This window comes from Peromyscus maniculatus, chromosome 8 (assembly GCF_049852395.1).
Source record: "Peromyscus maniculatus bairdii isolate BWxNUB_F1_BW_parent chromosome 8, HU_Pman_BW_mat_3.1, whole genome shotgun sequence".
Lineage (NCBI taxonomy): Eukaryota > Metazoa > Chordata > Mammalia > Rodentia > Cricetidae > Peromyscus > Peromyscus maniculatus.
In genome coordinates, this window is record NC_134859.1 from 63,753,165 (window position 1) to 63,770,321 (window position 17,157).

At 48.7% G+C, this 17,157-nt stretch overlaps 1 protein-coding gene across 3 annotated transcripts in view; it reads right to left on the reverse strand.

Annotated features, from left to right (window-relative positions):
- Positions 1–2,615: 2,615 nt before the first annotated feature.
- Positions 2,616–17,157, reverse strand: part of Pipox (pipecolic acid and sarcosine oxidase) — a 41,068-nt gene continuing 26,526 nt past the window's right edge. The window contains exons 1-9 of one of the 3 annotated variants that reach the window (XM_042282440.2): positions 15,912–16,111; positions 15,551–15,729; positions 13,730–13,878; positions 5,879–6,092; positions 5,268–5,450; positions 4,634–4,780; positions 4,115–4,273; positions 3,494–3,569; positions 2,616–3,239 (exon numbers count right to left, since the gene is read on the reverse strand). In XM_042282440.2, the coding sequence (XP_042138374.1) occupies positions 3,061–3,239; positions 3,494–3,569; positions 4,115–4,273; positions 4,634–4,780; positions 5,268–5,450; positions 5,879–6,092; positions 13,730–13,878; positions 15,551–15,664 (1,221 nt within the window). In that variant the 5' untranslated portion in view covers positions 15,665–15,729; positions 15,912–16,111 and the 3' untranslated portion in view covers positions 2,616–3,060. Of the gene's footprint in view, positions 3,240–3,493; positions 3,570–4,114; positions 4,274–4,633; positions 4,781–5,267; positions 5,451–5,878; positions 6,093–13,729; positions 13,879–15,550; positions 15,730–15,911; positions 16,112–17,157 lie in introns of those variants that run through there. The other 2 variants (XM_076542941.1, XM_076542940.1) reach the window with 2 other exon arrangements.

Genomic DNA, 17,157 nt, shown 5'->3' on the forward strand with positions numbered 1-17,157 from the left:
GGCTCAGCTTCTCCCAGAGTTTCTTGTCCCTCCCTAGTCTGATGTCCCCCAGAACATTATATGTTTTAATTTACATGTGTTATAACTTACATGTATGTTCTTAGCTCAAGGTCAGCCTGGTCTACAGAGCAAAAACCAGGGCTACACAGAGAAACCCTGTCTCATAAAAAAAATAAAAATAAAAATAAATTAATTTACGTGCATGCACTGCTTACATGTCTTCTCACTGCCACCATCAGCTCCATAAGAGTAAAGTTTTAAAAGTCGTGGTAGAATACATGTAACATTTATCGTCTCAGCTCCGTGAGGTGCATAGTTAGCTCAGTGACATTAAACACATTCGCACAACTCCCAGAACTTCTGTCATCCTCCAAAAACTGAGCTCTGGATGTATAACAAAGCACAGCTTCCTCTTCCTCCTCTCAGCCCTGGCGCATTCTCTCTCAGCCTCTGTGAATCTCACCACTGGACTCGCACAGGTGGGTCTACACAGGATTGGTCCTTCTGTCTCTTTGCTTATTTCACTTAACGCGCCCTCATTTTAGCCATGAAGCAGTACGTGTCAGGGTCTCTTCCTTTTCAAGACTCAGTACTACCCCGTGACATGTACAGACTATGTTTTGTTCATCCATTCATGTGTTCATGGACATCTGGGCTGTTTCTGGCCATTGTGAATAATGATGCTAAATCATGGGTGTATAGATATCATTTGGAGACACTACTTTCAAATCTTTAGACCTACTCAGAAGTGGAACTGCCAGATCATAGATTACTTCTCTTTCTAATTTTTTTGAGGCCCTGTGCGGGCTAGTTTTATGTCAACTTGACACAAGCTAGAGTCATTTGGGAAGAAGAAGAACTCTCAACTAAGAAAATGCCTCTATAAGATCAGGTTGCAGGAAAGCCTGCAGGGCATTTTCTTAACTAGTGATTGATGTGGGAGGGCCCAGTTCATTGTGAGTGGTGCTACACTTGGGCTGGTGGTTCTGGGTGCTGTAAGAAAGCAAGCTGAGCAAGCCAGTAAGAGAAAGCCAGTAAGCAGCACCCCTCCATGACCTCTGCATCAACTCTGGACTCCAGGTTCCTGCCTTGTTTGAGTTCCTGCAGACGTCCTTCAGCAGTGGAGTGTGACTTGAGAGATTTAAGCTGAAATCAACCCTTTCTTCCCCAAGTTGTTTATGGTCATGGTGCTTTATCACAACAACAGAAACCCTAACTAACTAAGACAGGCCCACTCTGCTGTTTCAGAACAGGGATTTCCATCTGTGTGTTTACTGATTGTCTTGGTTCCTTTTTCTGTTGCTGTGACGAATATCCTGGAAAAAAGCAATTTAGGGAAGAAAGGGATTTACTTGTCTTACAGATCCAGATTAGAGCCCATTATTGTAGGGAAGTCAAGGCAGAAACTTACAAGTATTGCATCTATGGTCAAGAGCAGAGAGAATAACTGTATGTGTCCTTGCTTGCCTAATACTCAGCAGCCTTCCCTATCCTTATAGAGTCTAGAGACCTCTGCCTAGGGAATGATGATGCCCACAGTGGCCTGAGTCTTCACATGTCAGTAATCAAGACAATCCTTCACAGACATGCCACAGGTCAATCCATGGAATCCCTCATTAAGATTCTCTTCCCAGATATTCTGGGTTGCGTCCAATAGACAGTTAAAACTAACTAGCACACTACACAGTACCCGACATATAATAGAAACTAAGTCAATATTTCTGTGTCAGATGAGTAAGTGATAATAATATCTGATCCTTACACACCTCTGTATAGTTGGTCAGTATTATTATTGCCATTTTATAGAACTGAGTTTCTGAGAACTGTGTGAAATTACCCCAAAAACAGACTTGTCATGGGGCTGACAGGACGAGCTAGCATTTGGAACTCACTGGAGAAATCAATCAGGGCTAAGGCACAAGTCTGGGTCTTTAAGGACTGAAAGGTAAGTGGAGTAATTTTCCTTGCGGTGTGTTTCTTTGTGGATATTTTATTCCTATTGCTCACTTTCCCTGTCATACCCACCCCTCTTTGTCCCAGCTTCTCTCTCCCTGGAACACTAAGATCCTGCTCTCCAGGGTGGAACTGGCCCTCTTTGGAGGCCCCCTGCCCCCTGGCTTTTGGGTACCATCTAAGCACATCAACCTTGCCTGAATCCCTGTTCACACCCCTCACCCCTCCACCCACCCAGGGGTAGTTACAAGCCCCATTCTCTTCCAAAGCAATTAGTGCAAGGAGGCCAGCCGCCCGGGTGCTAATGCTGTTTCATTAAGTGGGAGCAATCCTAATGATAATAAAATGGCACATTTAACATTCAAACATTGAACGGGGTTTCTAAGCGAGTGTGTCTCTGGCTTCCTTTCTGGTATAACAGTTCTGTCTTCATAAGGACCTGACAATACACCTTAATGAGAGAGTGGGGAGCTGAGCCTCTCCACAGATCCAGAGAGAAGATGAGGATGAGACAAACAGCAGACAAGAAGGGCACAGTGCGTCGCCGGGACAGAGACTCTGTGGATTCCTGGGGGTAGCAGACTCTGGGGTGCTAATTTAGATCATTAAAGCTGATAAGAAATAGAGTTACATAGACAATAAAGACTTCCTCAGACACTGGGCAATGTGGGGTTTTTGTTTATTTTTTTCCAGCAACTTTTTTCTTTTTCCTGGCAAATGTTTATTTATTAGAGGTAAGACTTTATGTGAGCTGGTGATGGAGACCGGTTCAAGCTCTTGGGAAGGAAACCCCAAAGGCACTAGTGGTTTATAAAAGATAATCTTCTTCACGCTCCCCTGTGCAGATTTAGTCAGAGCATGCTCAAGAAAGAGAAATTCAAGGAGCCCCTAGTCTACTCAGCCCATCTCAAGCCCCTCCCCATTGAGACATCCATCTTAAAGCTCCTTGCTGTTCTGGGATGGTGAATCTCTGGCTGACTTTCCGGGGATGGGAAAGGAGATAGATGGACTTGGGAAGATGACTGGGAAAAGAGGGTCAATCATTTAGTGTTTACAGGAGATTCCATAGAAGCAGAAGGAAAGGAAACATGTTAAGGTCACTTCCTTCTAGAAGTCTTCCCCATGAGGGCTCTCCTCCTCAGGAGTCAGCTGGAGTCTAAAGTGGGCTTTGATCCGTGGAGAGAAGCGGCTCATTCGAAACGGCACCAAGTCATAGGACGGTGGTAATTTCATGCTTAGCTCACAGAGGATCTTCCCCACGACAGGGGAGAGCTTGAATCCATGCCCTGGGTGAAGAATGTGTGTCTTCAAGCACAGACTCTGAGCTCTAGGGAAGTTCCTTCCACATCCAAACAGTGTTTCCTTTCCTCTTGGTCTGATCCCAAAGCTAGACATTGCCTTCTGCCACAAGTGCCCCCTTTTTTTGACTGCCTACCCTCCCTATACACCCAGTGTCCGGACTTCAGTTAATGCCCACGGGAGCCCCGTCTGTCTGGTACTTCAGTGGGTCTGTTCCCCACCTTCCCATCCTCAAGCTCACCAGAGAATCCAGCGCCGATGACGATGTTGTCGTACTTTGGGTGACAATCAAGAATGAAGTGCTCATCGGGCGTGTTCTAGAAAGAAGGTCATACCTGTGTCCTCTGAGGACAGGAGGGGTAGGGCCTACAGGCTGGGGCAGGAAGGAACTGGCCTGGGACTCTTTCCCTAGAGGACTGCATGGGGCTGAGGTCGGCCCCTGCCGGCCCATCCCTTCTAGACATGCCGGTTCTTACTGAACAGCTGTCACTTTCCTGCTGTGCCCTGGACACAGTAGGTGGTCATCTTTGCGAACTAACTTTAGCCAAGATGCCTCGGGCCCAGTGGCATCTGTCTCTTCTCTTTGTCCCCAAGGCCTGCTCAACTGGGAGCATCTTGCCAAGAACTGTTTTAGAGCTCTTCTGGGAAATATAGGGAAGGACTGCCAGGCAAAAGCCTCGCCGCCTAATAAAAAGAAATATGAATAATCTCTAACAGGCCCCTCTCTTATCGAGGTGAACCACCCACAGGAATTAGCTGGCTAGTTTAAAGTCACATACTGGGTGAGAGGTCAAATGGAGTCAGGCCTGGCAGTTATGGGTCTGTCGATCTCCTCCCCTGTTCCTCGGAACAGCCGGCTTACCGTGTACATGCAGCGCTCCATGATGTCTGGCTCGGGCCGAAGGCCTGGTAAGTGGTCTCTGACAAAGTGGCATAGAATCTGAACATCTTGGGTGCCCGAGACGGTTGTGGGGCAGTCCCGCTCCTCTGGGTCCACACTGTCACCATGGTGATAGCAGATCTATGCCCCCATTGGAATAGCATAGGCTGTAAAGCTGGCCTTTTGAACATACCAGCCAGTGAAGGGTGGGTTTGGACGCAGGGTGTCTCCACCCATCATCCCAATCCCCGATCCTGGCAGGGGCTAGGATGTGTTAGCACCTGAAGTTGCCCAGTGCTCATCTCCAGCACCACCCTGTGTTTATAAGGACAATGCACCCTAGGCCTCAGGGCAGGGTGGGACATAGGGTATTATGCTGTAAATAGTGTAATAGATCAATAGTGAAGCAGGCTCCGGGAGGGTCCTACAGAGATATGTTGGAACATGAATTAGGTATGAGTGCCCAGAAGTGCATGGACCCCTAGTAGTCCAGTAGCTTACCTTCATCAGCCCTGGGTACTCTGATGCTGGAAGTCCATAGATGTGGTGGGGGGCCATGTCCAGACTCAGAATACACGGGAAAGCCTGTGATACGCTATAGCTCCCAGGGACCTTCTCTCGCCAGTAACACACATTGATCCTAAGGGTCTTGATGCAGGAGGAAATAGGCGATAAAGGGGGAAGTCATGGAATAGCCAATTCTGGTAGGGTCCTGTGGCCCTTTCCTAGCCAGCCTGCTTGACCTAATTCTTGTCTCACGTACTCATAATACACATTATGTTGCACAAAGGTCTCCAAACTTATCTTGTCTCTATTCTTAGATTTCTCCCACGGCAGCACCCCAGCCCTCCTCCACCATCTTTCCAGGAGTCCATACACTTCCTATTTATTCATATTATGCTTACTAGAAGTCTGGCCATCTCCTGGAGGCTCTACACACAGCAGATAAATTAGTTTACCAATAGCCTTTTGAGGTAGCTGTAATTTCCCACACTGGTAAAACCTGACGCTTAATGAGGTGAACTAATTTCCAGTGTTGACTGCTAGGAAGTGGCAGGTCCAAGGCTGAGTCAAGCCTGGCTGGCTCCAAGGTTTCCTCTCTTAGTTACTGACTCTCAGGCTCCGCTTGCCCTACCTGGAGAGGCAACTCAATTCCCAGGGGACGGAGAACCCGGTTGGTCCAGGGACCAGCAGTGATGACCAGGCTGTTGGCTTGATAGCTCTTCGAGGTGGTCTTCACCGTGACAGGCAGACCGGGTATTATATCCACCACCTTCTCTCCGTCACACACTGTGCCTCCCAGCTGGCAAATCATGTGCTGGAAGGGCAGGCCCAAGAAAGACGAATTAATTAATTGTGACGTGGTTCACCCTAGGAGACCAAGAGCTGCTCACTTAGGGCAGACAAGATTTTGGAATCTCAGGATGGGCGGTGGTGGTGGCGGCGGCGGCGGTGCACGCCTTTAATCCCAGTGCTAGGGAGGCGGAGACAGGTGGATCTCTGTGAATTCGAGGTGAGATCCTGGACAGCCAGGGTGGAGAGAGAGAGAGAGAGAGAGAGAGAGAGAGAGAGAGAGAGAGAGAGAGAGAGAGAGAGAGAGAGAGAGAGAGAGAACCCTGCCTTAAAAAATCAGGACCAAAGTGAACAAGGCAAAAACTTTCATATTGAATGCACTGGGGGCTTCCAGTCTGAAGCTAGGATGCCCAGAGAAGGGAGCTGTATTGGTCTGGGGCTGCACAGCCTTACCTGGAGGGCTCTGAGGGCCTTGTCTGCATAGAGGATACCTCCAGTCTTGTCCAAGAGCCCTGCTTCTCCGCTGGCAAGTTGAATGTTTGGGAAACGTTGCTTTAAATCCGCTGATGAAAGATACTCATGGTCAATTCCCTGCCTAGACAGAGTGGCCTGGATTGTCTTTAATTCTGGATTCTCCTTCTTTCCCAGAAACAAGAGCTCAGTCTGCCTGTTTCAAAAAAGAAAAGGCCATCTGGGTGAAGGGATTTGTCGCGGCCCTGGCCACCTATCCTCATTCCTCAGTGAGGGACCCACGTCTACAGCCTTCCAGCTTGCTGTGACATTCAGAGCCCAGGTGATGCCATCTAGATCCGCAGTCGGTTTCCAGGCCATTCCCAAGGCCTCCCTTGACACTGAGATCTGTTTTGCTTGTCCCTCCATCCTGACAGCAGAGGTCCTGAGTCCCCACAACCTTCACTACACCTTGGAAATGCCAAACGAAATAGCAGGTGTCCGCCCAAATGCGGTTTCTCGCCCTTCCTCCTGTCCCTTCTTTGAGGGGCCCTCTGTGTTGTTCTGTTTCCTTTCCCATTTCTTTTTTTTCCCCTTCCCCACTTTATTTTTCAAAGATTTATTTTATTATAAGTTTTTAAAATTTTGTACGTGTGCGTGCATACTTGAGTGCAAGGGCCCACAAAGGCTAGAGGTGTCTGACCTCCCCCCTCCAGGAGCTGGGGTTACAGGCAGCTGTGAAACACCCAACATGGTTGCTGGGAACAGAACTTAGGTCCTCTGGAAAAGCAGTATGCATTCTTATGTCCCAGCCTCTAGCTCCCACCCCCCACCCCCCTCACCTCACCCCCACCCTCACCCCACCCCCACCCCATCTGTCTTCTTATTATACACTGCCTTGTCCTTCCTGTGAATTTGTCTGCCTCATTTGCTTCTTCTCTGTGACTTATTTCATCGAAAAGGAGATCTGACTCTGCTTCTAATCTGGGTGTCACCTTGATGTGACCTTGACCAGTGACTCACTACTCCGCGTCCCAAATTCCTCCTGTGAAACCCAGGACACTGAATGGAAGTGGTACCGGCTGGTTCGTGGTTGTCACCAGGATGCCTGGGGTTGCCACTCAACCTTCAGGGGATGCCAAGCCTGTGGCGCTCCAAAAGATCACCCCAAGGCCTGTGGCACTTCCGAACGCAAGCGCAGACACTGGATGGTGCACAGATCGCCAACAATAAACTCGGAGAATCTCTGGTGTTTGAATCTCTAGGCTTCTCCCACCCTTCTCAGTCTGTGAGGGAGACAGCCGTTTCCCTTCGGTGGTTTCTGACTCTCCGACACCAGAGACCAGAGTCCCTTGGGGGGGGGTATCTAAACAATGGAAAGGTGCCTCTGGCCCTTGGGGCTGCTCCTGTGTTCCTTCCCTGTTGGCCCCAGCAGCCCCACAGCACAGCAGCAGCAGCCTGCTGCATCCCCCAGGTACTGCCTATAAAGCTCGTAATAGCCTATAATGGAGTCTCATGGCTATTACATGCTTCCAAATCCCACATTATCTGGTTGTGGGGATTAAAGAGGAGACTGGGAGGGGGTAGGGATGCCGTGGGCCTGGGGGCCGGTGTCAGTACACAGAGCCGCGCAGCACGCCCAATCCATTCGCCATGGCCCCCGCCTACCCGGCATTCACGGGGAGATAGCCACGCCAGCTCTGCCTCTTCAAAGCTCAGCTTAGGCTCCATGAGACAGAATCCTCAGCCAGGAGCCAGTCTCTTTTCTGTAGCCGCCCAAAAGAACTTCAGATTAGTTCTTAGGTCCTGAAAACTTGCCTAGTCAACTTCTTGGTCAACAAGATAATTAAGAAGCCACCCCAAAGGCTGAGGGTGTGGGTGGGAGGTGGGACTTAGTGGAGAGCCCTTGCCTAGCATGCACAAGTCTGTGGGTCACATCCCAGCATCTCCAAAAATAAAAAGCACCCAGTGTTTTGTAGTTAGGTTGTGATGCTGGAGACGGACACCAGGGATTCCTGCACACTAGACAAATACCTCACCAAGCCACACCCCCGTCTCAGATGTGTGCTTTTGTTTTGGTTTGTTTGAGAAAGGGACTCACTGTGTATCCTAGACTGGCCTCAACCTCGAGGTCTTTCTGCCATCGTCTCCCAAATGTTGGACTTCAGGCATGTACCGCTACGCCTAGTCAGGTGTTCTTGAACCTTTTTACCTGATGGACTCGAGGCTGAGTGGAATTGTGGGAAAGATGCGGCTTACAGCTCACCCGAGCAGATATGTCCGCTCTCTGGTCCAGAAACCCCACAGAGTGACTCTTGAGCCCTGCCTTTAATCTAGCAGCCTTGGCCTCCCATGTGCTCTTCCTTTCTTCCATCTTGCCTTCCTTCCTACCTTCCTTCTTTCCTTGAAACAGAACTCCATTTGCAGAGACATATTGTGTGGGGAAAATGAACTTGTGCCAAGACAACGGGGCAAATCTGTCGAATTATGAAATGCTGAGTGATGTTCTAATTCCCAAACCGTCCTCTGGTGGGTGAAACCAGAACTCCCCAACCCTAGGAGTAATCAGTGAGCTGATTCTGCGGTGAATGTAATTGTGCCGATTGTAATCATTTTGCTCCAGCTCTCTGCCCCTGTGGCATTTATTTCTTAGCCCAGATATTGATCTAACAGTGGGAAATTTTCCATCTGAATCTGTGATGCTAGACCCTCCCCAAGTCCGAAGATGTGTTTGGGAAATTCTCATTTTCCGTGGATCACAGCTGAGCTATTTGGCCTGAGGGAAAACGTGCACTGTTGGAGAAATGCCTTGGATTGAAGAGAGATTTTTGACCATTATGAGCAAATCGGAAATAAATGTAAAACACTGCCTGGAAATGCAAAGGCCTGTCATTATGGGAGATAGGTGAGAGGCTCCTATGGGAAATGCTCAGAGAATTGGAAATCAGTCAATCAAAACCGGGATCGGAGACCGGGCCTTTCCCCAAGTATGAAGACAGATGACTTCCACAGGCAGATTGAAAATCATTTAAGTGCTTATTTTCTTAATGGTTTTTCCTAGATCCCAATAAATAGCCTACTCATTCGACATCAATTCCTTACTCTTATGCTTAGAGTGCTTAGGGATCCCCCCTTCTCTTTTCTCTTTTCTTTTTCTTTTTTTCTTTTCTTTTCTTCTTCTTTTTTTTTTTTTTTTCTTAGACACAAGCTACAAAGTTTGAGAAGAAAGATGAAAAGACAGAGGCCTTTACATAAAGCGGGAAGGGGTGGAGGGGGAGACTAAGAAATGAATAGTTAGGACTAGTCCAGAAAGGAGGGTCTAAAACCCTAGGGTTACCAGGGAACCCTAGCAAGTTTGCAACTGCCACTTCCCAGCATGCCCATCGCCTGAACTGGGGGCCCTTGCTAGGACCTACACCTTCCTTACAGCCTGCTTTGCTCCAGCACTGAGAAGAGGCCATCGAAGACTGCTCTGGAGGGCCTTGTTGACGCCTCTGTGGCCCACGTACTGTGGGGAGCCAGTGATCGATGAGGAATCTCCAGCAGTTACAAAATAGGGCAGGGTGTCAGGAGGGAGGAAGGAGCAGGAGGGCCCGGGAAGGGGCAGACAACCCTCCTGAATCATCCATTTCCCATCACGGGCTCTGGCTGCCTTTCTCTCTGCTCCGGCTCAAAGTGCCAGGTGAACCAGCTTTCAGCATCACCTTGGGGAAGGGCCTTGGTAATGGCTGCTGTCTTTGTCGGTTTGGGAACAGCTCTCTGTATTTCATCTTCTGCTCAGTGGGCCGAAGTGGAATTGGTTAACAAAGATTGCTCCAGGGAGGGGATGTGGCTGACAAGCCCGACACTTCGCAGGCACAGGAAGCAGCAGCTGCGGAGGGGGCCACCAGGTTCTGCCCGCAGCTGTACTGCCTACGGCTGTGATCCTGTCTGATATTGTCAGTGAAGCAGGGGCAGCCCGGGTCAGGAGCGGGTAGTAGGACTCAAAGGGAGAAGGCGGAGCAGGAAAGAGATGGGCCTCAGAGCCTGGCTTTTCTGTTGGTACCAGCATCCCGGCTGTACACATCACAAAAGACTCAGGCCTTGTGATCCGACACATGTCATTGTCTGTTCCCAGAATATATGCAAATATCCCGAGCCCACCCATGTTTCGTATGCGCTGTCGCAGGAGGCAGAACAGAGGAACCGGGCAACCTGCTCCACTGCCAGCTCGGAAAGGATTTTGTGGTTTTTTTAAATCATCATCGGATGACATTAAATATACTCATTTCTATCATTTATCTTGTGGTATTATGCCCGTGTGTCTAGCAGGAGCTAGAGAGCAGCAGGAACGACAAAGATGATGAAATCATTTAGAAAATCAAAATTAAGAGCAAAGCTAAGGCAATTTGGATGGCATTCAGCCCAAAGGTGGAGAACTATATTCAGATACCATTCAGAGAGTGGGAAGGAGCTGTGCTACAACCTCCTCAGTAACAGGAATAAAGACTCTAGTACACGTGAGAAAATGAGGGTAGCCATAAGACAGGACTTGCTAATGATGGAATAATAGCAACAACAATAATAATACTCAGCACTCTATCGTGCTTTGAAGGTTTTTTTAAAAGCACATTCACATTACTCTTCATTTGTCTTAATTGGAGCTGTGAGACATCTGAATATTCTTCTCGTAAAGGCTATGGTATTCTCTTTAAAAGCACAGACGCACTTTTTCAACCTGGAATTCCTTAGGCCTGAATTTGTTTAGAGATAGGCATGGACAACGTAACCAGTTTGGACCAAGTCTAGCCTCATGTCTATTTAATCCACAAGTTAAGATGACTTTTATATTTTTAAGTGGTTGATTTTTTAAAATCTAAAGCAGAATTTCATTTGAAAACACACAAATCTCGAGCAGGGTGGTGCCCATGCCCAGAAGCACTCCAGAGACTAAGTGGGGGGGGGCGGTGTCTCAAATTTGAAGTCAGCCTGGGCTACTTAGTAAGTCTGGGGCCAGCTACAAAATAAAACCTTGTCTCAAAAAGGAGGGTATGTGGAGAGATGGCTCAGTGGCCAAGAGCACTGGCTGCTCTTTCTGAAGACCCAGGTTCGGTTCCCGGCACCCACATGATGACTAAGAACTGTCTATAACTCCAGTTCTTGGGCACCAGGTACATGGATGGTGCACATACACATAAGTAGACAAAACACTCATATACATAAAAATAAAAAATAGGGTGGGAGAGATGGATGGTTCAGCTGTTAGGAGCCCTTGTTGCTCTTGAAGAAGATCTAGGTTCAGTTCCCTGCACCCACATGGTGGCTCCCAACTATCTGTAAATCCATTTCAGAGGATCAAATTCTCTCTTCTGGTACCTCCAAGGGCATCAGGTATGTATGATTTGAACACACATATATGTGCAGGCAAAACACTCAAAACACATAAAATAAAAAGAAATTAAAAATTTAAAAATAAGCCGGGCAGTGGTGGTGGTGGTGGTGGTGGTGGTGGTGGTGGTGGTGGTGCACGCCTTTAATCCCAGCACTCAGGAAGCAGAGGCAGGCGGATCTCTGTGAGTTCAAGGCCAGCCTGAGCTACCAAGTGAGTTCCAGGAAAGGCACAAAGCTACACAGAGAAACCCTGTCTCAAAAAAAAAAAAAAAAAAAAAAAAAAAAAAATTAAAAATAAAACCTTTAAAAAACACAAAGAAATACAAAGAAATAACATGAAATTCAAATTTCAGTGTCTTGAAATAAAGTGTATTTTTTTTTTTTAGAAATAAAGTTTTATTGGAACACATCCAGGCTCATTTATTTGCGTCTTAGGCTGCTTTCACACTACAATGGCAGACTTGGATATTTGCAAGAGAGACCATATGGCCAGGGAAGCCTAACATACTTGCTGTGTGGCTTACAGAAGAAGTTTGCTGACCCCTGTTACAAACCAAGAGTGCAGTAATTCATTGATTTACCGTAATTATGACTGCTACACAGCCCATGGTGGCACATGCCTGCAGTCCCCAATGCCTCAGCAGAATCCGGGGCTTTGAGGCCAGCCCGGGGAACACAAAGAGACCCTGTTTTAAAAACAGCAGAAGAGGAGGAGGAGGAAGAGGAGGGAGAGAGAGCTGACCCTAACCTCAGTGGCTCCCCTTTTCATTTTTATAAAGTGGAATGAACTAAGCTGTACATGTAGGGAGAATGGCCGGCCCTTCCTGGAATGCCTGGGACCAGAAGTGTTTCTTATCTCTTTAGACGTCGATACCTGGAGGCAGGGACCCCCAAACTCTGGTCCTCAAGTCTGTGCAGCAAGCTCTTCTAACCACTGTACCACCCCTTCTGCCTCTGCCTCCCAAGCGCTGGGATTACAGGAGTATACCGCCATGCCCAGCATCATGGGGCGCGGGGATCAGACCCCGGGCCTTATGCAATCTAGACAAGCACGCTACCAACTGAGCTGCGCCCCTTTTGTGTCCTCGTTCTTCCTCTATTGCCCCCAACAAACCCAGGATGCGGCTGGCCAGAACAGGGGGAAAGACCTCCAGGCACTGTGCCGAGCATTTCCCAGGGTCTCATTTAACCTGCACAGTTCCTTATGAGAGAGGTAGAGACCCTCACACCATCACCACATAGCTGGTAGGCGTTGAGGCAGGAAGTCAAGCTCAAACTGTGTCTGCCAACATTTGCTAGGCAGACTCGTACCCTTCAAGACCTCAGGCCCATCTCTGACCTCAAAATGCTCAGTAGTAGTCACAGCCGACTGCCAGAGAAGGGTCCCTGAGCCAGGCCACTCCTCAGAAAGACATCCTCCTCTATTTGGGTGCTTTATTTCCGCTGTCGCTGAATAAATCCTTAATTAGCTGCCCTGGCTGTATTTGCATAATGGATTTCACTTTGTTCTTAAGTTAATGGTGTTTTCGTAACAGAACAGTAACCTCTTGGTTCACAGCCATTAAAATAACTGCCACCCTGTGGGGTGGAGCCAGGGTTATGTAAAGGGAGGTCAGTTAAGAGTTCAGAGGAGTAAAGGCCATGTGGGAGAGGGTCCCGCTTCCTCCTTAGGAGTGTCTGAGGGTCAGTGAGAGGAGCCCTGAAGTTTGGAGAGAACCGCAGGGGAACAGAACACTGCTACAGGGGTACTTCCTGGTAAACTGTCTGGCCCATGGAACACCCTCATTTCGTTCCCCGAAGATAATGTATCAATAAAATGCATTTGTGGGTTGTTACGGGGGTGAGGACCCAGCATAAAGAGATAGGATAGAGACTAGGGGGCTGGAGAGACGGCACAGGGTGAGAGTACTTGTCGCTCTTGGAGAGGGTCCAGGATCAATTCCTGGCACCCACAAGGCAGCTCACAACATCTGTAACTCCAGTTCCAAGGTCTGATACCCTCTTTTGACTTCTCTGGGCACCAGGCACCAGGCACACATGTAGTTGTACCTACATATATGTAGGCAAAACATTTATACACATAAAATATGCATAAGTAATTTTTTAAAGTTATGACACGAATAAGAATATACAGCTGCCTCTTCCATTTTGACCCAGGCCCTATAAGATAGCTCCAGAAGGCTCTGTGTAGGCCTGCCCTGCTCTGGCTATCTGCCCATAGTGGTTCTTCAGGTTTTCAGAACCCAACGTGCACTGGCCTTGGACACAGGGTCTAATGCAGGCCTGGGACTCAGAGCTGGCAGGGGCCAGCAGGGCTGATGGAGAGACAAAGACAGTGAGCCGAAGGCTTCCCCATGACTGGCACCTCCCTCCCAGGCTTGTGCCACTCCAGTTACATTTCAAGCTCACACCTTACAGCGTTAAATATTCAAAGCGCCTGGAGGCGTGGAGCCCCTGCATTCAAGGTCTTCCTCCCTTGCCCACCTGTGCAACTGGGTTCCCGCCTCATGCTCCAGCTGGGCCCATGTCTGATAGCACTCATGCATCATCCTCGTGTAGAAATCCTCGGGATAAGCCTTTCTGATGATGCGGCTCTGTCCATGGGAGCTTCCTCGGGAATGCGGGAGAAAGAACTAGAAGAGGAGAACAAGAGACGATGGAAGCTACTGCCCTTTGTTCAACCCTCCCTTTATCCTTCAGGAGCCATCTCGTCTTTCAAATGTTCCCTTTGTTCTGATCCCGGGGATTGAACCTCTGGCCTCACACACACACACACACACACACACACCCCACACACACGAGGCTAGTGCTGTGCAGCTGAGCCTTAGCCCTGGCCCTCTTTTTACTTTTTATTTTGAGAGATGGTCTTGTGATACAGCACAGGCAGGCTTTAAACTTGCAATCCTCTGCATCAGCTTCCTGAGTACCTGGGATTTTAGGTCCCCAGCACCAGGCCTAGCTATTTTCAGATATTTCCATACAATCCTTCCATCCAGCGTCTCCTTGCAGCCCACTGACTGGCAAGGCAAGCGGTGGCCCTTTCTCAGAGACACTGAGTGAGTTTTCCCTTTTGCAAACAGCCCTCGCAGCCACTAGTCCCTTTGTTAGCAAATCTCCCATCTTCCACGGTGCCGCATCCCAGTCAGACTCCTAGAAAAGCAGGATTAGAAAGAACCTTCCAGATTACGCCAATCTAGCCCCTTGGCTTCATGGATCAGAAAAAGGATGCCATCGCTCTGTGTCTTCAGGTTACTCAGAATAAGGGAACTACCTTGGGATTGGGGTGGGAAGAGGGTGTGTGTGGAAAAAAAATGGAGAGCTTCCTGAGGGATGTAACAGGAATCCCTTGGGCTTTGGGCAAACAGATAGAGAAATTGGAGACAATTTCTAACTATTCCAGGAAGGATAAGTGGTAACCAGCGTGGAGAGCTGCAGGCAGACTGGAAAGGGAGAAGCCACTGAAGTAGAAAAGTCCATGTGGCCGGGCGGTGGTGGCGCACGCCTTTAATTCCAGCACTTGGGAGGCAGAGCCAGGCGGATCTCTGTGAGTTTGAGGCCAGCCTGGGCTGCCAAGTGAGTTCCAAGAAAAGGCGCAAAGCTACAAAGAAACCCTGTCTCGAAAAACCAAAAAAAAAAAAAAAAAAAAAAAATGCAAAAAACAAAACAAAGAAAGAAAGAAAGAAAAAAAAAGTCCATATGATGGACAGTGTAGGCTCTCCACCCTAAGGGGTCCTGCAGGTTCCCAGCGCCACCCTCATTTACAGTAGTCACGTGACCACCTTTCCTTTAAAGAAAAGAAGGCCTGAGTCTTAGTTCCTGAGCATCAGGCAAAGAGGCTGCTATTACTAAAAGCAGTGGGATGGACAGAGGCCCCTGCTAGGTTCTGGAAGGAGAAGCAGGGACGATGATCCCTTCCTCCGAAGCTGACACGTCAGCCTTTGCTTCTAGGCAAAACCGTCCTTATTTAAGGCTGCCCAGGGCAGAACTGATTCTTTTTCTGGACTGGATCAACAGTTTGGGCACAGAAAAGACAGCGTAGCAAGAATGAAGAGAGGTGAGAAACTTCTTGATCCAGGCCAAGAACTGAGAGGCAGTAAAAAGAATATACCAAGAAACTCCACATGGACTTGAGGGTGGGGCGTTTCTTTGACTTGTCAAGATTCACGTGAAGTGGCTAAGCACAGAATTCGTGATGTCCAGCCTTTTGGCTTCACCCGTAGCCCGCGGGTTCTGGAAAGCCCTCCCTATGTGAGGAAAGAGGAAGGGACAGTCTTGAACAGCAAAGGGACAGAAGGGACAGTGTACCTGCTCCAGTAGGAGGACCCTCTTGGAGTGTTTGGCCAGGTGGTATGCGGTGAAGCAACCCTGGATGCCTGCTCCAATCACAATGGCGTCCCAGAGACCTTTCTGAGCAGCCATGATGTCCGCTTAGGCCTCCAGTCACGAAGTCCAGGAAGAAGAGAGCAAACAAAGGCACCTCCTGGCTAGGGGAGGAGGAAGGCAAAGTCCAGCTTGGCCAGAGTTCCTACAATCCCCTGGTGCCCGTGTCCTTGTCTTTCTTTCCCTCCCGAAAGCCTGGCACGGAGCTCAGCCTCCGCCTCCCCTGCAGAGCAGAACTGGGTAGACTGATTTGTGAGGTTTAGCCCAGCTCAGCTGCCAGCCTCACCCTTGCATCCCTCCGGCTTGCTATTCTTGGCTCAATTATTGTCATGCAAATGGGCTCCTTCCTATGCCACCTTCCTGTCTCATTATGATCTTTGTCTCAGGACTTCGGCCCTGGAATTTCAATGCCTCCTAGACCAAGCTGGGCACCAGGAATGCTGCCTCCCCCTGCTGGCTTTTCCTCTCTGCAGCTTGATTTCCCCTAGAGATCTACAGGGCCAGCTAAGAACTTGGCAGCATGCCCAGGGTCTGGCCCTCCTCCCTGGTGGGTGGTGAGGTCAGGGGGTAGATGCAGGGGCCAATTGGGAGGGCAGTTTTGTGATTATGAAATCATTCTCAGTGTGTTTTCCTTTCATGTTGAAAACGGAGAATAAATGATCCTGGAGAAAAAAAAAAAAAAAACATGACAGGAAAGGACAGTGAGGAGGAACCTTGTCCTCAGGCGCACAGGGAGCCAGGCACCAGCCCGGCACATGTAGGGCCATGTGTAGAGAAGCCTTCTGTGCCCAGCATCAGGCTCAATGGGTATTGTTACAGTCACTGGGGACAGAGCCAGGGTTGGCAGGTCCTGATTCTTACACAATTGGAGGTCCATTTTAAGATAAAAGGAGAAGGAGACTGGAGGCATAGTATTGTGTTCAGCATGCTTGAGGTCCTGGGTTCAATCCCCACTAAAAATATAAGAGGGAAAAAAAATAGAAAGAAAAAAATTAGTCATGCAAAATTAAATGGCAGGACTTAGGAGAGCGCGCTCAATGAGGGAGCCCCATGGTTGAGGTTTTATTAGCTTCCTGGTAAATTTGCCTCTGAATACATTATCTCATTAAATTCTCATTTTTTTGTGTATTTTTATCCTCGTTTTTTGGCAGAATGAAGATAGCCTCAAGTTCTTTGTCAGTGTTCCCACCACGTGCTCGCCTGATAGAACACGGTGACTGCCACGATATTTCCGGCCTAGGCCTTTGGGCAACTTTCTCTTCTTGCTTTGGAGAACTCATCCTTAGACCCTGAGCCACCATGTTCGAAGTTCAGCCACGCCGTGAGAGACAGCAGATGAAGAAGCCCCAGGATGACACAGAGAGCCACGCATAAGAGAGAAGCCGCCTGGGACCTCATGCCCAGATTGACTGAACACCACTGAGTGACCCAGTCGGAGCCACATGACCCAGCTTCAGTATTCCTCGATTTTGTGAGGTAAAATAAAACGCGTGCTTTTAGACACTAATGTTCGAGAATGATTGTTTACATAG